The 26,107-nt window shown below is 45.6% G+C and overlaps 1 protein-coding gene across 1 annotated transcript in view; it reads right to left on the bottom strand.

The window, feature by feature from the left end:
* LOC142576785 (nose resistant to fluoxetine protein 6-like) overlaps positions 1 to 26,107 on the bottom strand; it is a 132,982-nt gene that overhangs the window by 49,970 nt on the left and 56,905 nt on the right. The window contains exons 4-7 of the mRNA XM_075687049.1: positions 20,898 to 20,982; positions 18,539 to 18,615; positions 13,215 to 13,412; positions 11,825 to 11,918 (exon numbers count right to left, since the gene is read on the bottom strand). Of these exons, the coding sequence (XP_075543164.1) occupies positions 11,825 to 11,918; positions 13,215 to 13,412; positions 18,539 to 18,615; positions 20,898 to 20,982 (454 nt within the window). The remainder of the gene's footprint in view (positions 1 to 11,824; positions 11,919 to 13,214; positions 13,413 to 18,538; positions 18,616 to 20,897; positions 20,983 to 26,107) is intronic.

Genomic DNA, 26,107 nt, shown 5'->3' with positions numbered 1-26,107 from the left:
GATTAACTAAATTTCACTAATTAAGTGTTTAACTAATGACCTCATGGCACATATTGAAATTTACAAATTCAGCAGGGGACATTGCAAGGCGGATCCACTTGAAACGAATTCTGAGGATGACACCAGTTTCGAGATAGTAATTCCCAAACTTCGCGGTGAAATGCATTGGCGTTCCAGTTACTTTTGCCCTTCAATACGTAAAACGACGTTTTGTTAAGAAAGTAAGTGGAACGACAGTGTATTTTTACATTTTTATTAATAGTTTGAGAGCGAATATCTCGTAAATGGCATTATCTGCACAATTCTTTTTAAGTAGATATAGCTTGCAGTCTCACCTGCTAGAACTTGTAAATTGCAATATGCACCATAATTAATTTATTTCGAAGATAAATTAGTGAAGTGTTCTTAATAAGTCAATTATGCATTTCAATTTTTTGCGCAAGTAATGTGCGCCTCTTTGTATAGATCAGCTCATGAACTGGAAATGTGCTATCTAACACAGGCAATTAAAAAAAATATTGACAGTGTTCGCTGAACATCTTCTATTTGTTTTCGCACTAAGCAGGTAGCGCATGCTCAAGAGCAAAACTTTCCGGCTTAGAATGGCGCATCAAGAGGAGCAAGCACGAAAAACGCAAAATAGTTCAGGAAATCTCCTCAACGGTTAACGAAAGATAAAATCTTTGCATAATGAACTAAAGCCAACAAATGCTCCAATAAGAAAAGAAGCGTTTGACAGTGTATGTCTAGAAATCTTTGTAAAAGTTGAAGCAGTAAGACATGATTACTAACCACGCCCTGGTGTCGGTGATTAATCCTCTCTTCGCTCCGCATTCGGAGCGAAAAGAGGATTCAGCCTACAAGCTGCCGAGGAAGGAGACTTTTGCTGATATTTTTGTCTGGCATTGCTAAGTAGTGTCAGAAAATGGTGAAAGGCCCGTAAATATTCAACAAACGCTGACAACGCCTCCGTTTATTGGGTAGATCTAGAGGTGGGCGCATAGCATCTTTCTTGAAAAGTAGTAACGAATCGAAGAGTAAGTAGGTTATTCAGCAGAAAAACGCGGGAAGGCCACCGTGTACACCTATTCAAACATCCGCCGAACACCGAGAAACTTCGATAAATGGTGCGCAAAACAACAAGAAGTGGTTGCGGTTCTAATCAGTCCGGTCAAAATATCATTAGTATGGTGCTCAGTTTACGGGAGAATACACAGTACATGCCTCAATCTCAGTTAGTCCGTATAACCAGGGGCTCCGATTCAGGTTCTTGCTAGAGGTGATTTTGATGCCCCGCACACCACGTGGGGCTATGAAAGTGACTCCAAAAGAGGCAGACGGGTCTACAAAGTCTTACGGATTCAAACTTCGTCCTTCTGGATCATCCAAGCGTCCCTACCATCCCAACAACTCGATCTCACGCGCTGGACCTCACTTGGTGGCTTGGTCCTGGATGTCCTACCTGGGCCGCTGAGCCAGATGCATGGGGAAGTGACCACTCGCCCGTGTTGATCGGTATACACACTGAATACATGAACATGGAGAAACTTAGTCGCAAAATACGGGTAACCGATTGGGGAAAGGTCTACGACGGTGACAGAGCAAATCCATTTGATTCAACAACTGTCATTTCCACCTTAGAAACAATATCACACGACTCGACGATCTCTACGGCAGTAAATAAAATCCAACCGACCCCTAACCTAAACCTTCTCAGCCTATGGGCGCATCGCCGCCAGGCAGAACATGCGACTAATCGCAACCCTTTGCAACACTAAGCCCGCGCTTTGTCTAACCGCATCACTGTGCATGCCCCGCGCTACGAAAAGCAACTGTCAAGAAACCGCAGGCGTGATCGGTTTGATCACCTAGGCTCCGGAGCAGGAAAAGGAAATTCTGGAGCGTTTTTCAGGTCAGGGAGCGCGGTGGTTATCATGCAGTCCCATCGTAAGGAATCTGACTGGCTCTCAACCTTAGGCAAAAAGATTTTCCCAAGCAAGCCGCTGTCAGCTTTTTTTTCCCAAATAACCAGCAAGCACCGGCAAATTCTCCATCATTTGATGCGGATGATACTTTGGGTATTACGATGCCATTCACAAAAGCGGACATGCTCGCTTCAATTGAAGGCACAAAGCAACAATCAACGCCTGGACATGACCGCCTCCCATATGAGCTTTTTAAGAACTTGGAAGGTGAGGCCATTGACACTTTACTCCAGGTTACGAATAGCGAATGGATCGAGGGATCTTTCCCACCTGAGCGGAAACATCCGTAGGGGTACCCATATATACGTAAACCAGGAAAGCCCGCAGCAAGCTTTGAAGCTCTCTGGCCAATTTCTTTGACACCACGATCTACAAATTCCTTGAGCGAATGCTGGCTACCCGGCTTTTGTGGTGGCTCTAACACAGCCACAAATACCATCCAGCTCTGATGGGATTCAGGCCGTAGTTAGATACGGAAAATGGCCGAGCTATACTAGCAGATGAAGTCCTGCCCGTACCACCTTACAGTCATTTGGTGCGCACTGTGGTGGCTACGACATTCTACGAAACATCGAAACACTCGGCTTGCCGCTTCAGGTGAAGAAATTTGTACACTCCTTCTTAATCAGCCAAACATTTTCTATGCATGTAGCCGGGAAGCAATTCGGTTGTTTTCCATCGAACCGTGAGTCACCCACTACAAGGCTCCGTTCCGGCCCGTTGTTATCTAATATAGCCTTCATGTCTCTAGCGTATAAACTACAGGATGCTGAAAATATAAGATTTTTTATTGATGCTGACGAGGTCACATCGTAGTCCACTCACAGAAACCTTGAGATACAATGTAAAGAACTTCAGAAATGCCTTGATGTGTGATACAAATACGTGCAGTCCGCTGGACTCCAGCTATCGACACAGAAATATCACTAAATAGACGTTGCCAACAAACCGGGCAGAAAGTCAGTTTGCGATGGTGACTTCCATCTTAAGATTGGTTCATCGCTGATTCCTGGAATTGAAGAGCTGCGAGCTCTTGGCCTGGAACTTTGCCAGTCGGGGTCTAGTGTGAAGTGGTTGAAGTAGATAAGCAAGACATCAGCAGAAACAACAGTTCATCTGTTTCCCAGAATTGCGCCACGGAGTGGAGGGGCTCACACTCACTTGGCCCGTTGCCTGGTGCGCTCCGTCCTGCAGCCTCACATTATATCTCAAGCGCAGTTCGTGCGTCTGATTGCTCAACAATGGGACGTGAGAGCCATGAGGGAAATTACGGCCCTTCCTCATCATACCAATGCAACGAGAGCACGCACTGCTTAACGCCATTCCTGAGCTCGTTGAGCAGCGACAGCAAGCATTAAAGCTCAAAAGATGCCACATACTGACATTTGCAGCACTCTATGCTTATTTCTATGAAGATTGTGCCTTGCGAACTTGGTCAGCCTTCCGCCGTGGAAGTATACATTTCTAACCAATAACAACAAGACAAAGCACCGCCGGCGGGTTCAACCAATTGCAGCAAGTGAAACGACCGCACTTACGGGACGCTGTGTAATATACATGGACACGGCGGTTAACTCCAAAGGAAGACAGACATTGCGAATTTGTGAGCAGATACACAAAATTCACAGTTCTACACGTGTGAACCTTACTGTACACTGAATGCAGCACATGGTCGTGACCACAGCAATGACTTTTTGGATGGCACTGTTCACTTTTTCTAGACATCCCTAACACCTCCTCTCTCCTTTCCCTCTGACCTCCGCTCTGTTTTCATTGCCCGAAAATCCATCCTCCGGCGTGACCGCTACCTTCCCCATAATATTTCTCGGGTGGAGGAAGTCTCTCTCCGGCGACTTCGGGCCGGGGCGGCCCTTACACCAGCCGTCGCTTGTTGGGGTCAACTGTACGAAGACATTTTCCAGTGTCCCAAGTGCTCTGCTCCTGCGTCGGCAACGTATGCCTGCCATTTACACTGGACATGTCCTCGGACAAAGGCAATTCGCGAAAGCGTTCATAAATGTGTGACATTGAAGCGGGATCAAGATGAAGGCTATTAAAGGTTTACTATAGGCAACACATCTTATAAGTCGGCGCCGCATTATTCTATACAGCGGGCATGCATGCTTATATTTAACTCCATTAGGACGTTATGCCATGTGGAAACACAAGTGAATAAAGAAGTATCGAATATCGAATCGATTATCCAACATAAACAAGATGTTATGGATCTCGGTAGGGCAGACAAAGGGCCAGAGATGCATAACATTTCGTTTATCTATGGTGCGATGAAGCTCCACTTTCCATTCCTTTAAGTCACTGTGCTTACTTCTACTTTGTTTCGAGTTTGTGTGAGAGGGGACGCGTACGTGTGCTTTTTTTGTTTGTTCATCTCGTCCTGTTATATATTAAGGTTGTAGTACCATGCCAAAGCTTTTCCTCGACTAACCTGTCCACCTATCACTGAAATACCTCTCATCAGCGCGCACTTATATTTAAAATAATAGTTGATGTATGCAATGTATGCACTGTATACATTGTATACAATGTATGCACTGAAAGATAAGCAGGAAAATATCATCAGCAATCTCGAAGATATAGTAAAAGAAGCGGAAGAATACTATGCTGACCTGTATGATACCCAGAGGAGTCAGGATACCTCCATTAGAAACAGTAATGAACAGGATACAGAAACTGCTCCTGTAACTGGCGATGAGGTCAGAAGGGCCTTCCAAGACGTGAAACGAGGAAGTGCGGCAGAAGATGGAATAACCGTAGATTTAATCAAAGATTGAGGAGACATAATACTTGATCAAGAAACGCCAATGTATGAAAGCATCTAACCCTACAGCTAGAATAGAACTGGCAGAACTTTCGAAGTTAATCAACAAGCGTAAGACAGCTGACATAAGGAAGTATAATATGGATAGAATTGAACATGCTCTCAGGAGCGGAGGAAGCCTAAAAACAGTGAAGAAGAAACTAGGAATTGGCAAGAATCAGATGTATGCGCTAAGAGACAAAGCCGGCAATATCATTACTAATATGGATGAGATAGTTCAAGTGGCTGAGGAGTTCTATAGAGATTTATACAGTACCAGTGACACCCACGACGATAATGGAAGAGAAAATAGTCTAGAGGAATTCGAAATCCCGAAGGTAACGCCGGAAGAAGTAAAGAAAGCCTTAGGAGATATGCAAAGGGGGAAGGCAGCTGGGGAGGATCAGGTAACAGCAGATTTGTTGAAGGATGGTGGACAGATTGTTCTAGAGAAACTGGCCACCCTGTATACGCAATGCCTCATGACCTCGAGCGTACCGGAATCTTGGAAGAACGCTAACATAATCCTAATCCATAAGAAAGGGGACGCCAAAGACTTGAAAAATTATAGACCGATCAGCTTACTGTCCGTTGCCTACAAAGTATTTACTAAGGTAATTGCAAATAGAATCAGGAACACCTTAGACTTCTGTCAACCAAAGGACCAGGCAGGATTCCGTAAAGGCTACTCAACAATAGACCATATTCACACTATCAATCAAGTGATAGAGAAATTTGCAGAATATAACCAACCCTTATATATAGCTTTCATTGATTACGAGAAAGCGTTTGATTCAGTCGAAACCTCAGCAGTCATGGAGGCATTACGGAATCAGGGTGTAGATGAGCCATATGTAAAAATACTGGAAGATATCTATAGCGGCTCCACAGCCACCGTAGTCCTCCATAAAGCAAGCAACAAAATCTTAATAAAGAAAGGCGTCAGGCAGGGAGATACGATATCTCCAATGCTATTCACAGCGTGTTTACAGGAGGTATTCAGAGACCTGGATTGGGAAGAATTGGGGATAAAAGTTAATGGAGAATACCTTAGTAACTTGCGATTCGCTGATGATATTGCCTTGCTTAGTAACTCAGGGGACCAATTGCAATGCATGCTCACTGACCTGGAGAGGCAAAGCAGAAGAGTGGGTCTAAAAATTAATATGCAGAAAACTAAAGTAATGCATAACAGTCTCGGGAGAGAACAGCAATTTACAATAGGCAGCCGGGCACTGGAAGTCGTAAGGGAATACATCTACTTAGGGCAGGTAATGACGGCGGATCCGGATCATGAGACGGAAATAATCAGAAGAATAAGAATGGGCTGGAGTGCGTTTGGCATGCATTCCCAAATCATGAACAGCAGGTTGCCGTTATCCCTCAAGAGAAAAGTATATAATAGCTGTGTCTTACCAGTACTCACCTACGGGGCAGAAACCTGGAGGCTTACGAAAAGGGTTCTACTCAAATTGAGGACGACACAACGAGCTATGGAAAGAAGAATGATAGGTGTAACGTTAAGGGATAAGAAAAGAGCAGATTGGGTGCGGGAACAAACGCGAGTTAGACATCTTAGTTGAAATCAAGAAAAAGAAATGGGCATGGGCAGGACATGTAATGAGGAGGGAAGATAACCGATGGTCATTAAGGGTTACGGACTGGATGCCAAGGGAAGGGAAGCGTAGCAGGGGGCGGCAGAAAGTTAGGTGGGCGGATGAGATTAAGAAGTTTGCAGGGACGGCATGGCCACAATTAGTACATGACCGGGGTTGTTGGAGAAGTATGGGAGAGGCCTTTGCCCTGCAGTGGGCGTAACCAGGCTGATGATGATGATGATGAATACTTGGGAAACTGGCGGCTCTTTACACGAAGTGTCTATCGACTACAAGGGTTCCAGAAAACTCGAAGAATGCAAACATTATACTAATCTACAAAAGAGAGACATTAAAGAAATGAAAAATTATAGGCTCATTAGCTTATTCCCAGTATTATATGAAATATTTGCCAAAATAATCTCCAATAGAATAAGGGCAACACTGGACTTTATTCAACCAAGGGAACAGGCTGTCTTCAGGAAGATATTCTCTACAATGGATGACATCCATGTCATTAATCAGGTTATCGAGGAATCCGCAGAGTCCAATGAGCCTCTCTATATGGCTCACATAGATTACGAAAACGCATTTTATTCAGTAGAGATACCAGCAGTCATAGAGGCTTTACGTTATCAAGGAGTATATAACGCTTGCGTAAAAACCTTCGAAAATATCTACAGAGGTTTTACAGCCACCTTAATTCTACCCAAGAAAAGCAGGAAGATACCCATAAACAAGGGGTCAGACAAGGAGACACAATCTCTTCAATGTGATTTACTGCGTGCTTGGAAGTATTCAAGCCATTAAACTTGGAAGGCTTAGGAGTAAGGATCGATGGCGAATATCTCAGCAACCTTCGGTTCGCCTATGGCATTGCTCTATTCAGAAACAATGTAGACAAGCTACAACAAATGATTGAGGACATTAACAGAGAGAGTGTAAGAGTGGCGTTGAAGATTAATATGCAGAAGATAAAGATAATGATGAATAGCCGGGCAAAGGCACAAGAGTTCAGGATAGCCAGTCAGCATCTAGAGTCTGTGAAGGAGTACTTTTACCTAGGTCAATGACTGACAGGGAACCCTGACCATGAGAAGGAAATTCACAGGAGAATAAAAATGGGTTGGATCGCGTACGGCAGACATTGTCAGCTCCTGACTGGAAGCTTACCACTATCATTGAAAAGGAAGGTGTACAATCGGTGCATTTTACCAGTGCTGGCATATAGGGCAGAGTCTTGGAGACTGACAAAGAAGCTTGAGAACAAGTTAAGGACCACGCAAAGAGCGATGGAACGAACATTGCTAGGCATAACGTTAAGAGACAGAAAGAGAGCGGTTTGGATCAGAGAGCAAGCGGGTATAAACGACATTCTAATTGGCATCTAGAGAAAAAATGGAGCTAGGCAGGTCATGTAATGCGCCGGTTAGATAACCGTTGCACTATTAAGGTTACAGAATGGGTACCAAGAGAAGGGAAATGCAGTCGAGGACTGCTGAAGACTAGGTGGAGCGATCAAATTAGGAAATTCGTGGGCGCTAGTTGGAATCGGTTGGCGCAGGACAGGGGTTATTGGAGATCGCAGAGAGAGGCCTTCGACCGGCAGTGGAAAAAAAGCAGGCTGATTATGATGATGATGATGACGACGATCTATGAGGTATCCTTGTGATACATTCTTCGAATACCCAATTCGTGCGCACGGTGTGTAGACTCTGCGGTATGACTAAAGTCACATGGCCACGTACTTTAAAGAAACTATGGCGCTAGGCTAGCTGTCTGCCATAACGCAGCAGCATTATTCCAAGGTATTCTATTCTAAGCTGACAGAACCCAAAATGAATATCTTATCTTTATGTTCGCTACTGTACGAATATTACTGGTGGCACCACAACACAAATTCTGAATTTTACATTCTGATGGCAAGCTGCTTGTTCGCGGAGTGGGGCACTGCATGTTGTCCAGGGGCCTTCGTCTGTGGCCTTAAAGCGTTCATGTTTGCGAAAACGTGAAGTGACCTGCCGTGCCACCAGTAAAGGATGAACTGCACTTGTCTCGAGCGGCTAACTGACGACGATGATGATGATTTATGGGAATCCCCTTTGAAACGGCGCGGTGACGAATAGTCACCTAGCCTGCATGAGTTACTCAGGTAATCTATACATGCTTTTAATTATAGCATTTTGGTAGCATCTTTTTAATCTCTTTTTTTGTCTTGCTCAAAACTTATCTACCTTGTAACGCCACCTATACCTGTAACAGATCCGGTCGCATTAATCACTTCCCTGCTTTTCATTGCGATAGCAATTGTATGAACCTTCCAGGCACATTTCTGCTGCTGGCGTCGGCGTCGCCGTCATGTTACCTATAAAGTCCAAGGGCGATAGCATCGTAACCACGCGCCGTATGCTGTATGTGCGAGTGAAAGCGTGGAAGGGTGAGCCGACGATTGCCCTGCAATCTCGCGCGCGCAAGGGAGGAAACCATGAAGGAAGTGCGCCGTCTTCCGTCGCAACCAACGCACCAGGCGAAGGAGCGAAGAGAGGTTCCACTTGGCAGCTAATGCGTAAGGCGCGACCTCGCGAACCTTATCTGAAAAGTGATCTGCGCTGTGGACATTGTCTAGTCTTCTATTCGCACCGAGGTCCGATAGCTTCGTATGCTCTGTGTTCCCGCCGCTTCGCGTTGAAGCAAGAGGCAGCACGAACGTCAATTCGCTCGCACCTGCTACCGCGCTTCCTCACTCATGTTCTGACAGTGAGTTTCCGCGGTCATCGTTTGAGATGTGGTTATGTTTGCTTTGGCGCGCGTGACACCGAGTTTATTAAATTAGGTAGTAAGCGAGTGTTCATGCAAGTTTATAGAGCAGATGAAGCTACTATCCTGACTTTGTATAGCTGTCTGCTAATTTGCTATCGCGATTGATGCTTCACCTTTCAGGCAAAACTGCGACTTTTTTCCACAAGTACTCTAAATGTCTCTTGCTTATCTCGATTGCTGACAGGTTGATGCTTCCGTTCACTTTAAATCCAAATGGTTCTGGAAGGTGTACGTTGCCTACGGGTCTCACTGGGTGAATACCTTCGCGTTCCATTAGGATGTGCTGAGTGCTCTCCAGAATTTTGCTGCAGCATACACATGCCTAATCTTGTTGCAAATATTTGCTCCGGCATGTTTATTCCTTAGGGAACCAGCTCGAGCCTCAGATAGCAAGGCACTTCCCTTCGTGTTATCGTACCGAGTTTCACTTGTAATTTCTTATTATTCCTCTAAATCTCCATGCTTTTTGATGTTACTATTCTTTGCATCAAATTCACTGTCTCTGTTTCTCCCACATTCTTTTTCATGACTCCTGGTTGTCTATTTACACTTTCACTTACCCTGTACTTGGTTGCCAACTTTTTTGACCTCTTCCTCTATCCCCTGTCTGCGGTTTTCAGGTACAGATACTTGTGCAATTTAGTCGCCCATTTATTTTGATCCATGTTGCTGAGTCTTTCTGTTCAACTAATTCTGCACTAGGCTCCTCTTACCTGAAACGAGGCTCAACCCATATCACCCTGCACTGTCTCATTTGTGGTTTTGCCAAGGGCTCTCAAAGCCTACCGGCATACTGATCTTTGGTTAACTTCCAAACCCGGCAAGATATCTTATTTTAGTGAAAGAATTACATTTGCAGACGTTACAGCTGGCACCATTACTCCTTTCCGGATGCCACACACTTTCTCATATTTATTGTGACCCAAAAGTGCTCTATGTTTCATTGTTGCTGCTTTCCGCTTTCCCTTTATTTCAAGATAATCTTGGTGGGTGCTTTAGTACGTCTTTCCTTCGTTTATGTATACGCGGAGGTTTACATATTACTGCAATATGGGTATGGCCTTCTGTTGAATTCACACCGCATAATTACTCGTCTCTTCAATAAAGAACATATTTCCCCATTTCTCTGTGCTAAACTTAAGGCCTAGATTAGTCGCTGCGTTGCCGCACATTTTCGCAAGTGTACGTAAATATCTTGAATTGTCCACTCTTAGCACTATGTCATCCGCATACATTAGTCCGGGGACGTTCTGTTGCACCATTTCTCCGTATCGCATGCTTGATAAATCAAACCCTAATTCATTTTTTTCCAGTCGTCTTCCATTGCCTTTCACATAAGACGTGAACAACAATGGAGAGAGAGGACATCAATGCTTCAGCCAGTAGTGAACTTTCGCCACTTCATTACATTTTCGCCTTTCTCATACAATTGGCGGCAGACTACGCCAGCGTCCCCTCGCGGTAGTGACTAGGGTTGAGATCTGTTGGTTACGAGCGCATGGAGCACGTATGCGGCGTCAGCGGCGCAGTGGTTTCCTTGCGGCGTCGCCCTGCGCGATCGATGGCGACAAAATTGGCCACGTCTACACTCTAGACAAATTTGATTCACACTGTATATTAGCAATAAGCGAAAGGTTGCGGTTGCGGGTTTCGTTTCTCGTCTCCTTTTTTTTCTTCTTTTTTTTGTAATCCGTAGCCACCGGATTCACTTTCTTGTTTTTGGTCTTAACAATTTATTGGTCTAACAATAACGAGCACATGAACATCTAAATTTCACACATCGCTTCTTCATCCGCGATAACCTGCCCTACAATTGGATGTAGAAAATTCATCGTCATCGTTGCCATGTATGCTCCAACGAACATGTATGCTACCCAGTGATTGTGCTTCGGGTGGAGTATGAAGCGGCGCTCTGTAGACATTTGGCTTGTACGCAATGGCCGGACACAAAAGCCAAGAGGAGGCTTCGCAAATGACCTACCAATATTTAGGTGACTTATTTTACAACAGAAAAATCTAGAAAGTATGAAGGCATTTTTTCGTTGAGATAAACGCCCACCCTTCCAGCCCACCACAGGGCTAGCAGCGTGCTGCTTCAGTGGCAGTGATCATTCGCAGTGACTGGCGTATTCGTATACTTCTTTGCGAGTGGATAAGGGGCTTTGGTCGTTGTCCGAGTGACATGCATTTTTGCCAAATATTGAAACCGAAGTGACACAGCCGCCTGCATCAGCCGAGATTGCATCGGCAAACTTACTGCCGTATGCGCACTTTAACGTCAAGGTGGCGAGAAATTGTATAAACGTGGCGGAAATCCCCTTGCGTCTTCCTCGTTTCTGCCAACCTCCGTTCCAGTGTTGCAAATGCAAACTTAATGTGGTACTGCATTGTTTCATTGGAGTCTCTATTTTCGTCACGGTCGCGGTAATGATTTCGAGAATTTCGGCCCGTAAGGACTATAGAGGTGCTCAAGTTCTGATTCAAATAGCAACCTTTCTCCGTGATCTCCCATTTTGGCACGCCCAAAATGTCTTTCATAAGTGATGTTCTCTCAAATATTATTGCTTAATCAAAATAATAAAACAAAGTGTAGTTTGTGTACTCACCTCAAAAAGAAAAAAGTGTCGACGCCTATAACACCTGCAGTCACAATCATGGTGAGCCATTTACCAGCGAATGTGACGTTGCTGATAGTACGGGCTGAAAGGAAACAAATTAATCAACCATAAGTAATAATAGCAATAACTCATTGGGTTTAATATCCCAAAGTAACATGTACGGGCTATGACAAACACCTTTGGTGAAGTTTCAGGAGTAATTGGAACCGTTTAGTTCCCACTTTTATGTAGAGCCGGCGAAAAATAATGTGGGACACGAAATCTGAGAAAAAGCAGCATATCTCCGCAACCTCAACACGCACTCTGGTATTTGAATTTAGGTCCTCGACTATAATATGCTAACATTTTCTTATACAGCGTTACTGGCTACTGCTACAGGCTGCTTCGGTACTGAACGTTTTCGGAGATACCGTGGTCCGTAAACTTTTGCCACCGGGTGTGCACGATCATTTCAGCATTTAAGCCCCCATCGCGATGCGGCCACTACGACCATAAATAACACCCGCCCCCAAAATTAGAGGTAAGTTTGTGCACTGCTTTCGGTGCCTAAATCACTGAGATTATTAAGTGCATAGTGATACGTTCCTGGGAGCTTCTAATTTTATTCTTTTTTCGTTGAACGCAATGTGCAATCGGATGCCAGAGTGGCGCTGCCTCTGTCTGAAAATATAGCAGAAATGTCGCACGCTCTTATTTACTAAATAATGTCAGTGCTCATGGTATCTCTTGCCTAGCACTAGTTCTCCTGTATAATAGGGAAAGTCATTAGGGACATAATAGAGCCGGCCATGCAGTCAAACGCACAACCTTAAGAATTCTAACTACTCGTAGGACGCATACCGCGGGTGATGCCAAGCATGGTATTAACCAGCGCAAAAGGAAAAAAAAGGACGTGTGTAAAGAGACACCAAGTAATGACAACACTGGAAACACTACTGGCGTGCATAGCGTAAAGTATGCACTTTACCTTATTAAATTGTTACGCGGTAATCTTGAAGCCTCCTTTGAGCATTAACGCCAAGAAGCTCAAACACTTTACCACACGAAAAAAAAAAACTTGTTCACATTTCTTTCTGCTCATGGCGAGTAACAGTACACTCGTGCAAAAAAGAAACAATGCAATAATATTTCGGTCAAAATTAATTCGCATTGTAATGAATCAAGCAGTAAACTGTCCACAGCTGAAAACTGCCCCCGGGAAATAAAATATGCTTCTATGAGCGTTCCGTAAGATATCCAGTTCCCGAAATAAGAAATTTTTAGGTATCAAATTTGGAGCATCGGACTCACTGAGGTTAATATAAAATGGTCGCTCCAAGCAATAATGTTACATATATGTGTGTGTACGTATGCTCATTGACATTGTGTTGGAACTCACACCACGTGTCAGAAGGAGAGCCGTAGCAGTGACCAACCACAACCCAGGCAATGCTGAAGAAGCGAAGGCCATGAAAGAAACGGTAGGTGTACGAGTCGGAGCCTTTGTCCTTGGCGACGCTAAGCATCATTCTTGTGTTGGACACCAGGGAGAAGGACTTCAGCGTCTCGATTAGTAAGGCTACGCACGTCGAGCGTTCTGTAAGAAAGAAGACAATTGATTGATTGATTGATTGATTGATTGATTGATTGATTGATTGATTGATATGGTTTAACGACCCAAAGCATCGCTGGCGCTATGAGGGGCGTTGTAGCAGAGTGCTGATAATAATTCTGACCACCTGGTACTCTTGAACAGGCACCTCAATTTGAGTACGCCAACATTTTTGCATTTTGCCACAAGCAAAACGTGCCCGCTGTGCCCTAGGATCGAAGCAGCAAATTTGTGCTCAGTAGCAGAAGGCCATAGCCGCTGAGCCACCGTGGCTGTTGTAGAAGATGAACTCGATCGTCGTGGCTAGCCTGACGGAGACTATGATTAAAAGTAACGCACGGAACTTTTCTAACGGCTGGCAAGCCTGTTAGATGTATTCACAAGACGTTTATAAACACCTATGGTGAGGAAAATAAAAGATCAGTAAGGCGTACATGGTGACACTTGGCAGCTCTTGGTCCTCGATAACCATTGCTGGGGCTGTAGAAAGATCACAGCATACGTAATGGCTGTCGTTTGGATCCCACGGTTCAAGCGTTGTCACTGCCGCATCGCGGCATTCATGTAGGTTAGAAATCGGTCACCAAACGATGGACCGAATGCACGGATGACTCAATAAAACTTCGGCAGCATTCTAGATTCCTTTAACACGTGAAGGCGAAAGCTTGCTGCACGCATGGTAGTGCATTAAGTTATATGATCGGAGGGGTCAGACTTCTTGCACGTCATAACGAGCCGCAGTTTGAAGTAAACGTATGGCGCTGTAGGTTGACCTTCCCAACGACACATGCGAGCACACAGTGCACTACCTAAAGGTTCTTTCGTTATTTATTTCGTTCTCTCTTTCTTTCCGTCTCTCCGTCTTTCTTTCGTTCGTTCTTGCTTTCCTTCATCATTCTTTCGCTTCTTCATTCATATTCAGCCATTGCGTTCTTGCTTGCTTACGGGGGTAGGAGCCATTCCAGACTGGACTAGACGCCGCTTTTTCGGGTATGAACCATTGCAACGAGCCACTTAAGGCTCTCGCCTAAAAACGAAGCGACGCTAAATACGATAGACTACCACTAACAGGCCACTTCGCGAGGCGCCACAAAAGCCTTGCTATCGGCATTTATACAGGGTGCTTCAGCGAACACATTCAAAAATTTTATTGCGATAGCAATTATATGAACACTCTAAGCACATTTCTGCCATCGGCGCCGGCGTAGCCATCCCTTTGAGGTTCCGATAAAGTACAAGTCGCCGCACGCCCTACGCTGTAGTGCGAGTGAAAGCCTGCGAGAGCCGACGATCGCAGCTCAATCTCGCCAGCTCGAAAAGGACCGAAGCGAAAAGGAATCGCGCCGTCTTCCGTCGCGCGCAAGGCACCGCACGTTGCGGGGCACCGAGGGGAGGGGAGGGGAGGGCGGGGGGCAGCGTTCTACTGCGGCTGCAACTGCACCTGTGGCGGCTGCGCGCGTTCCTGCCGCCGTATCTTGCGGGCGCTCTGTGTTGGGAGCAAAGTATATTCGCGTCGGCGGCTCATTGCTTTGTGCATGTTGCGTGTTGTCGGCGCTCACTTTGCGTTGAAACGATGTACAGCATGGAGGTCACTTCGCTCGCGGCTGCTGCCACGTTTCCTCACGCCAGCGTTTTTACAGCGAGTGTCCGCGGTTATCAAGTGAAATGTGTTCATGTTAGCTGTGCGCACTGACACCATGTTTGTTAATTTAGTTAGCAAGGAGATGTTTGCAAGTTTGTACGGCCGATAACATTATAGTCCTTAGTTCGTCTGCTAATTTGCTATTGCAATGGATTCTTCGGCGAAACTGCGACCATTTTAAAAATTGCCTGTGACAGAGCGTACAATTCTTGTCAATGAGCTGATCTACTCGAAGAGGCGTACATTATTTGCACAAAAACTCGAACTGCATAAGCCCCCATACTGCCTCGGCCAGGTGAGAGGCAGCCCTCCGCAGCCCGCTCCTGGTCGACCAACTCTGGGCCGTCCAGCAGGCCCCCAGAGCGGCCGACAGGATTGGCCCGACGGTGCCGACATGGCAGTAGCCAACTGCGTGCTAACGCGCGCCTTGCAGGACCTCAATAGAGGTTTTCAACCAACCAACCAACATATTGCAATCTACTAATTCTAGCGAGAGACTCCAACACATATCCACTTTAAAGAAGATATGCGCCGTCAAACGTGCGGTAAAAACGCGCTGTCATTCCGGTTACTTTCTTAAAAAACGGCGTTTTATACATTGAAGCCCTGAACTGGAACGCCAACGCATTTCTCTAACTGGAACGCCACCGTATTATTTCCAAGTGGATCCACCCTGCAAAATCCCGGGCTAGAATTTGTAAATTGCAATATGTGCTATCAGATGATTAGCTAAAACTTAATTAGTGAATTTTTGTTAATAAGTCGATTATGCATTTCAATTTTTTTCGTAAGTAATGTCCGCCTCTTTGAGTAGACCAGCTCACGGACCAGAATTTTGCTATCTGCCACAGGCAATTTTCAGAAAATTTCAAAAGTGTTCGCTGAAACCTCCTGTAGATTTTGGATATGGGACAACTGGAGGCTCTGAGTACATCTGTGTTATGCAAAGGGAAAAAAAAATTAGAAGCCACAGTTCTCAAAAGCTATAGAAAGAAACGTTGCCCACACACACATATACTATAATTGAACACAAAATACTTAGTACCCTACAATGCCAGAAGCACACTGTAACCCTAGCATGCATATTTTCTCTATAGATAGGACACAGTTAAAACGCTTCTCAGCCATATTCCCATAGCTAACATTCACGCCATCTCTTGGTCATTTTTGGCCCTAACTACTTCATCTAAAATGCAACACAAACAACTGAGAACATCTAATACTGGAAATACTTCACGAAAAAAGAATTAAATTAGTGGCATTAAGCTCCAACAGTAACTTCCCTGCTTTGAGAGTTGCCGTAGTGAATGCCCCGATAACCATGATCACCAAGTGTTCTGTAACATACACCTAATCGAAGTACGAGAGCGTTTTTGCATTCTACCCTCATCAAAATGAATGAATGAATATACGAATGAAGGCTTTATTGAGCACCTGTGACGACAAGAGATACCGATCTACTAGGTATGAATCCGACCTGTGGGTGACCTAGAAGACCATCGCGCCGCCTTGCAATATCTACTGGCTTGCGCCAAGTAAATCGCGGCTGTTACACCCTTTGTAGATCCTGCTCTTCGTATCGCGCCTTACACCCCGCACCGACGTTCTCCCCTTTTTCCATTTTCGGATGAGGCTAAAGTGCTATCCCATCAAATAGAACATTTAATCAGTCAATCAGTTCAGTCGAAACACTATATAACAAAGTTGGGCATTTCATCTGAGCCCGAAGCATAAATGTTAGTCATGGGCCAATACAGCCGGTACAAAACAAATCTAGATAGCATAAACAAAGAAATAGAACAATAATTTTCACAAATCAATATGAAAAGCGACATAGTCAATAAAAGTAGCATACGTTTAATATTAGAGTGTTAGAAATAATTACGTTTTACATAGTTTTTGGCGCACACAGATTGAGCGCAACGCACGCGTCATGTCACTTACTAACATCTGTTATATTTTAACTGTTTTTCTAAGTTGGGGTATGAAAAGTCCTTCTACAGCAAGGGGAAAAGCATTCCTAAACATATTTGCTCTATGCCATGTTGTGCATTTCCCGTAAACGTTAAAGCTATTTTTAGCTTGCAACCGAGTGTTTCCGTAAGACACAAAGTTGGTTAGAGCCGGAGATTCAACCTGCTATCTTGTACTCGGCGGCACAACACCGTACCTACGCAGCCACCACGGCGAGTTGCGGGGAGCGTCATCCCAAGCGGGGCAGATCTTGTAAAATGCCAAAACCAAAAGAAAGCAAGAAAACACGTACTTTTTTTTTCACGTGAGCACGCACACACGTACACACATCCCGTAGTGACTGCGTAGTGGCTACAGGGTTGCGCTGCTAAGCCCGAGTTCACGGGACTAAATGAAAGCTGCGGCGGCCACATGTTTATGGAGGCGAAACGAAAAAAAAACGCCCAAAAATGCGCGCTAGAGAACCCGAGGTGTGCAAAGTAAAAGTGTTGTCGCCTACTACGGCGTGCCTCGTAATCATATCTCGGTTTTGGCACGACGAACCTCGGTATTTAATTACTTTAATTTAAGACACACACACACACACACACACACACACACACACACACACACACACACACACACACACACACACACACACACACACACACACACACACACACACACACAAATATTCGAATATTTGTTGCATTTCAGATACTCTTGTCCCCTTTCTGTAGGCTCCCGAATACGGTGAGAGTCGAAAACATAGCTATCTTAAAAAACATTAAGTTTCTTTGGCACTACACCCCGCTTCGCGCTGGATTTCCCGCCTCTACACAGCGCTAGGGTTCCATAGATGGCGCCTCAATGATTAGTCATGAAGTATTGCAATGCCGTTTGTGCGGAAGAGCCAAAGAATGCTTTTCATGTATAATACAAACAAACGTTGGGCTCTTCAAGCCCACTTTGGGCCTGTCGCATGTCTGGCTTCGTATGGGGCCTCTTCAAGAAAAACCAAAATCTCTCCCATGATGGGACGTGAGCCAAGGCGCCCCAGCTCTGCTCGCCCAAGCTATAACTATTAGGGATTCATGTTGACAGGAAAGGTGCCCGTATTCACGTTGCACGAAGTCGAGAGCGGCATGTTAGTACAGCGGCGAAAATTCGCTGATGTCATGACATACTGCTGTTCACCCTTCCAATGTCCCCGTATTATACGACCACAGCTGGCCATTTAAATATCTAGCTTCACTAACATTGTCACGGAGAAAGTGAGACTAGATCTACGAGTGTCCAGTAGTCAGTTAAAACAAGTTATAGCGGTAAGCATCTACAATACTGAGGGGTACTTATTTGACAGCTGTGAAACTACGTGTGGCACCACGGCAATGAAGACAGCTGTATGAACTGTGAAGTTAAAGCAATTACTAACTGCCGCTACTTGAAGGCTTGTCCGGCTACATGTATTTTTTCACGTACAGTTGCAACGCACTCAGTAAGAAGTTTTACTTACTCCCATTTCTCCTTGATGCCAGTACATCCGTAAGTGTTCCAAGAACAATCATGAAGGCGATGGTGCCCAAAGTTGACCTGAAGTAAATGCAAGAATGCAGTGAAACATTCTGCAGCTGCTGCTTCTGAACTCAAAATGATGGAAATTATATACCGTGAATATCCGGCTATACCGAAACGTTGGCTTCGAGACAGCAAGAAAAATAAGGGAAAATAGAACGGCAGGGAACAAAATGACACGACACCATCAAAGGAAGTTTGTAGACTAAGGAGAAAGCAGAGGACAAAAATATATACAAGAAAAATAGCGCGTGATGACTAACGCGCAATCGGCGCTTGATGTATGAATCTCGTGCTCAGAAGGTAAACGAGCACGAAAAGAACACCAACTTCAATAAGTTATGAGAGCACCGATTAAAAAATAGAGTGTGTGTGGATATTTGGACCTAAGTCGTTGTTTCTGTTTTAATGCATATATATATATATATATAATATAGACGCCACGGTAGCTGAACTGGTGAGCGCATCAGACACGTAATGTGAAGACGTGTGTTCGTATCCTGCCTGCTGCCAGTTGTTTTTTCATGCACTTTATTTCGATTAATTTGCCATTTCTTTAATTCAACTAACAAATACAATTAATTTCCTCTGTGCTGTCCTTGGTGACTTTCTTTGTTGGCTTCTTATGACATCACCAATAAACGATCCCGCCCCTCGGTCGTGCATCCGCTTCTGAGGTACACATTGCCGCAAAGCCGGAAGCTTCAATCCCAGTGGTGTGCGGAAGTGGCGTTGTAAGCGCTTTTATTTGGCTGTCCTGGGCGCCTTTTTGCCAATGGTCGTATGTGCAACACATAATTTGTTGCAATTTATGTGTAACACTTCTATATTAAATCAACTAGATGTGATGCGCTCTTGGGTTTGTGTGCTAAAGAAGTACCTATTGCAAATATTTTGTGGTGATTTATTGTTCGATTACGCAGAACTGAAAGGCAATCATTGGCACTAATTTATGAAACACAAAATGGCACCCTATGTCCTACTGTCTCATCTCGTGCGTTACAATGCACATTACGGTCCACCCTTTTCTAAATCTCACTCGGGAATAATTAAGTAAAATACCCATACTGAATACAAATTCGGATGCTTACGGTAATTTTATGGAAGTGGTTTAAGTACTTTTTCGCCGTCGGCTTTTGTGAAAATTGACGCCAACCCGATTTAGGCTTTTGTGCCATAACATACTACGATAACTATCAACGAAGTGCGTTTTGAATAGGGCGACTTTACACAAAATTTGCAGGACGCAGCATCAATTTGCCGACATGCCATTTTAAGCCTTCATTGCAGTGTTTAGGCAAAGGAAAGCTGCTTTCACGGCAAGTAAACGCGAGGAAACTGTTGCCTGCTTCCCTTAGATGCCGATTCGACGTATCCTCGACTACAAGTGCCAACGAGCCTCTCCCACGGGATGCAACACAGCTGCACCGTTGGTGTGACAGCTCTATCCCGCCTTCTATTCCCCCCTTGCCCTTATCTCCAGTGCATAACACTATACCGAACGCTCGACTCATTATATCCTTTCCTCCCTTGGCTTACTCGCTCGCTCTGCATAGAGATGCCGTCTCCAGCCTCTAAACATAGTATTTCAACAAGAGGTCTTTGGGGGTGGGGGGTTTGCAACACATCAGTCAGCAATAAGAACCAATTCTAAAAGCAACAAAGTCCCTGAACGGGAACTTATAAGTCGCTTTCCAGTAGTTGGGTAGTATAGCAGCGTGAGGATTGCGAAGCTTACTTCTTTGCCAATCTATGGTGTAAGTGGTGCAGAGGATAAAAATATACCACGACAGTGACAGATACTTCTCGATGATGACCATGGCCAAATCGAGGGTGTATAACGGAAAAGACGGACAGGTGGACAAATCCAATATCCAGCTTTTGGCTGTTGTCGTAGTAAAAGAAAAACCTATCAGGAATGTGCTATACTCACCTTTCAGAAAATTTAAGGTCACAAAAAAGAAAAAAAGTACATTACATCCAAAAACATTTGTTTCACTATCCAGGAAGTAAATTAGTAGTCACCGCTTAGGGCGATATCCCCTAAAGCTTTTACATATGCCTTCGTTTATCCAGACAATACCAAAGCCCAACCTCCTTCTTCGGGGATGGGCTCTCTATTACTACCAATGCTTTTCTTTTAGCTATAGTGCGAGAGGATATATATATATATATATATATATATATATATATATATATATATATATATATATATATATATACACGGCCTCTCGGAAAAACATTTTCTGCAGGACCACATGCAGCTATAGTACCGAGTATGCCGAAAATGCTGCACTCACGTGATAATGATCTCTGTTCTGCTGAGAGGGGGAAATTCGCCTGTGACGCACTCCTTCACCCGGAGGTCTAGTCCCTGAGGGCCCACTGAAACGGCACCAATGTTAAATGAAAGGTTAATTGAATAGTGCATAAAAACACAAATGCGATGGTCAAACTGCGATGAGACTTCAATTTCCTCTACCTGTACAATTGCAAAGTTCAGCAATAGTTTGTTTCATAAACGTCGTAGCTTTGGCTAAGCTGTGCGCTGGTATATATTCACGCCCACGAAATATTGCTCCATATATTGCTCCATGCACCATATATTGCTCGCAGTCCCCTTAAGTTAAAATATTCTTTTCGGCTGTGTTTAGGAAAACAGGTAAGATTGAGTATGTAATTTTTATTAGTTTCTTAAGGACATAGGTTAGATTTCTGGTAAAAAATAATAGAGCGCTCAGCCGGTCTAAGGAAGCCCACCTTCTTGTTTTTGTTAACCTAATATTAATGACAAAATAAAACACATAACGAAGTTGATTCTCTCAAGTCATCTTTTGTGTTCTATTATCTTTCCATTTCTAACAAAAGGACCAGCGATATAAAAAATGGCTTGGCTATCATTAGCGGATGTTGAACAAACGACGCTTTCAATTGGTCCTCTAGAAAAAAAGTCGCTATTTCACCCGAAAGGCGAAGCATAGATTGCGATAACCAATTAGTACACAGATATACGAAGTAAGGATAGTAGGTTTATCTATCGTACAAACTTGCAGCCATTCGCTTACTAACTAAACTAACAAGCATGGCGTCACGCGCGCACAAGCAAACATGAACACATCTGACTCTATGACCGCGAAAACTCGCTGTAAAATCGCTGCAGTGAGGAAGCAAAATAGCAGCAGCCAGCGCATTGAACTTCGTCCTGCCTGTTGCTTCAACGCGAACTAAGCGGCGAAAACACCGACCACAAGAAGCTGTAATCACTCGGCGCGCTCTGTCCCCATCAAGGACCTCTTTGAAGATAGGGGTCGCGCCATACGCTGCAGCCGCCGTAGTAGAACGCCCCCCCCCCCTGCGCCCCCCCTCCTCAGTGCCTTGCGCTCGGTGAGATACGACGAGCTTTCTCGCTGGTTTCCTCCCTTGCGCGCGCGAAATCAAGCCGCCGTCTTACCCTCGCACCTCCGCACGCTTTCCCTCGCACATACAGTATATGGCGCGCGGAGACGATGTTACTACCCTTGGACTTTATACAGAACATCACGGCGATGGCAACGCCGCAGGAGACGTCAGAAAAGCGCCTGGTGTGTCCGTATAATTGCTTTTGCAATAAAAGCAGAACAGTGACCATGTTTTATTGCGATAGCAATTATATGGACACTCCAGGTGCATTTCCGTCAACGGCGTCGCCGTGATGTTGCGTATATGGTCCAAGTGCGATAACACCGTGGTCACGCGCCTTACGCTGTAGGTGCGAGTGCAACCGTGCGAGGATCAGCGGAGAATGGTGGCTTGATCTCGTGCACGGAAGGGAGGAAGGCGGGGAGGAAGCCTGCCGTTCTCCACCCCGCGCAAGGCACCGGGTAGGGGGGGGGGGGTTCTACTCTGGTGGTGGCTGCATATGACATGGATAAGCGTGGCCACACGAACTCTACATTGAAAGCGATCTGCGAAGAGTAGAAACAGCCACGCAGCTACGCAGGCCCTCTGTTCAAAGCGACCTGTGATATGTACAGAGTGCTCATCGAGGGCTAACAGCTTCGTGTGCACGGTGTTCTCCCCGCTTAGTTCTACTTGAAGTGAGAGGTAGCGTGAATGTCAATTCTCTCGCTGCTGTTGCTGCTGTTGCCGCTGTTCTTTACACAAGCTTTTTGACAGAGAGTGTCCGCGCTCATCAAGTAAGATGTGTTTCTTTTTGCTTGTGCGCGCGTGACACCATGCTTGTTAACTTAGGTAGTAAGCGAATGTTTACGAGTATGTACGGCCGATAAAACTACTATCCTTACTTTGTATAGCTGTCTACTAATTTGCTGTCACAATAGTTGTTTCGCCTTTCGGGCGAAAAATGTTCCATTTTTTAAATGTTTACTTCATTTTTAATTCAGTTCTTGTCATGCATTGAGCCGGTCAAGCGGTGCGACGCATGACAAGAAAAGAATTGAAAATGCGATGGATCGTTAGAAAGTACGGCCATAAAGAAAAAAATTCAACAAGAGGGGACACTCGGTGAAAACTGGCAACCGGAAACACGTCACGGCTAGTCTTAATGCCATCCGTTAGCTGACGCGAGCGTCGGAAATAAAGAATGTGAAATGAACTTTAAGCCGTTTCATTTTTTTATTTCGCACACAAACTAAAAAAGGTTTGCATATAAATTAACTTATACTTTGCGACTTACTTTTCTTCCGTTACCTAGCAACAAGCAAACGGCATGCCAGGTGGGACAGATGCATGCGTCATGCGCCAGACATGCCACCGAAACCAGCCAGGCCGGTTGCGCATGTGAAGCTCGCCTGTTCGGTGAACCGCCTCTTTTGGATGTAGCCTGTTTGTTGGGCTCCTGGCGTATTCTAGCGTTCATTATGCACTTCGACATGGCACCACTGCACTGTTAGACTACGGTAAGCTGATAAATTTTGTTTGACAGTTGTGGGGTTTCTGGCTCTCGCTGCGTTTTTCGGTCTCTCGCGGTGGTTGTGTGGAGCCATTGCGTCGTGTTGCCGGGGGCTCCGTGTCCCTCTCCTCCTTGCCTGGAGGGGTGGCAGCTGGTCATAAAACACTGTCACTCTGCTGTCATGCCGCCCACGGGAAAGTCAACAGGTTTTCCCCATTGGCCGACATTTTGGCGGGATTCGGGCCCTGCTTGCGTGCGCTTCGGGTAAGCGCGCGCAGGACGGGACCCGAGGAGACCACATCGGGGCGTCTGAAGGTGCGTACGTGTTCCTCTCTGCCGGCGGCGGCCCCCTTTGTCCGCCGCCGGCCGATGGTTACTTCGGCTCGTCGGGGTCCCGGCCTCGGCGGGCTCGCGGGCACTCTTCCGTCGTCTCGATGTCCTGAGGCAGCGTCTGCCGATCGTGCCCCCGTCTGTTCGTCTGTCGTTTCTTTCTATTTCCCTTTTCTCTGCTGTGGAGCGCGCGATGGCAGGCGCTGACTGAAGGATAGGCAGCATCTCTTACGGCTGGGGTTCTTTGTTCTCTCTCTGTCGCGGTGCGCCATTAGCGGCCACCGGTGACCATTCGGCCATGTTTTGTGTAATTAGCTTCAGATTTGGACGTAATGTTAAAACGTGTGTCTGTATTGAGTCCAACATCAATAAATGTACTTTCTGGCTTCTTGAGAGCTTTTGCCTAGGGTCTCCCTTGCTGCGCGCGCGGTCTCGCCTTCCCCTAAGCTGGGGCCGGCGGGGCGCGTACGCGCGCAGCTGCGCGTCGGCACACGGAGCGGACCGGAGCAGGCGCGGACGCGGTGCCCTGCACGCATGGCGGCTCGGAGTGCTCGAACCCGCGGTGGTCGTCCGGCGCGCGCGGAATCGGAGCGTGTGCGCCGTGAGCGTCGGCGGGGAGGGGACCACACAGTCTGCGAGACATGTCATGCAATTAAGACTTTTACGGCACGGGACCGACACTTGGGACGCAATTAGCGAAAAACAACTCGGCTGTCCTGGCGTAGTTAATTTGAGTTAATGACTCGCACTGGGAGATGTTTGCGACGCTTTCTATAAGCCTCAACATTTTTATAACTTATTTCAGTAGTTTTTGGTCACTCTCGCCGCGCCCGGCTTTGTGACGCAGTTAGCGAAAAACACCTCGGCCGTGTAACGCAGTTTCGCGTTACCGTTAATCTTACCGACCGGGACAAGTTTTGGCGCTTTCTCTGACTCGCAACATTATTATAACAAATTTCATTACTTTTAGAGGTGCTTTTCATGCACAGTGGCCCCGCCCGGCGTTGTGACGCCGTTCTAGCGAAAAGCAGCTCGGCCGTGTGCCGCAGTTTCGCGCGTATTCAATCTTACTGCCGCAAGTTCGTGATGCATCTCTGACCCCCAAAATTATGATAATTAATTTCGATACTGTTTGGGATAATTTTGAGGCACGATCGCCACATCTGTGGTTGTGTCGCAGTTGGCAAAAGTTTGATTGGCGTGTACTGAATCTTAGTGAGACAAATCTGTTACGCTTTCTTTGGCCCCGCAACATATACCTTCTTTCGGTACTCACGCTTGTCGAAGACGCGATGAGCGATTGCCAAGAGTGATACCACTGGATTGTGTTGCTTGTGCCAGCAGAACGCGCAAAAGATAACGCCGAGTAGCTCAAAAACCAACAACTCGAAAATTCTGTCTTCTGAACGACTGAAAAGAGGCTTTGCACCCAAGCATTTGTCTTGGGTGCGAGTAGAAGGAATTTTGCGAGCGTCTAGCATGGTCTAAGAGCCTGTGCTGTGGCCACCTCTGTGTATGCCGCGTACTATCGCGTCGGTTGAGGCCAAGTTGTTTTGGAAACATGCAGTCGCCCGCGCGTTTGTGAAATTAAAATGCAGGATATAATGCCGGAAATGGGGGAATGCTTGGAAATCAGATGTTTTCTTCATAATTTACAGTACGGCTTGGAATAAGTCAGGTACTTTCGATGCCATGTATGTAAAAGCGAATTGCTTTTGTTTGTAATGTCGCCCATTCACCACTTTCGCACGTTTCCTCTCTACACGCAGTATTCCTATGAAGGCTAAATACGAAAATGATACATGCTTGTAATTTACTTTTTTCAGCCGATGCCGTCCAGTGGAGCTTTGTACGGGAACTACTGCTGCTTAGCTGGTGCCACAACGCTGGATGAACGCACAAAAAGCCCGGAACGCGCATTTATATAGAGCGAAATAAACATTTCCTCATTTGCAAGGCGTTTTGCGTCTACTTTATGAAATTGTACGTGGCACAGACTCGATGGAGGCTTCTAAAGATCGTTCGCAATCATTTTATTTAAATAAACGATTCCGCACTAAGACCGCGCGCGATTTAGGAGCACAAGCAAAAGAAAAAAAAAAGAAGAGCGCCGAGTAGCGCAGCCGGCGTAGCACGTGCCAGGTAGCGTTCAAAACGCGCGGCCAAAGCCTAAACTGGAAGTAGGTAATCCCATCCGCTTGGTGCGCTATAGTCAATTCGGGCACTGGGCTTTATGGGAGTGTCCTCTCTTGTTAAATGTCTTTCTCTATGGTACGGCCCTCATCGAGC

Source organism: Dermacentor variabilis, chromosome 1, assembly GCF_050947875.1.
Source record: "Dermacentor variabilis isolate Ectoservices chromosome 1, ASM5094787v1, whole genome shotgun sequence".
NCBI classification, from domain to species: Eukaryota; Metazoa; Arthropoda; class Arachnida; order Ixodida; family Ixodidae; genus Dermacentor; species Dermacentor variabilis.
This window is presented reverse-complemented; position numbering and strand designations above follow the sequence as displayed.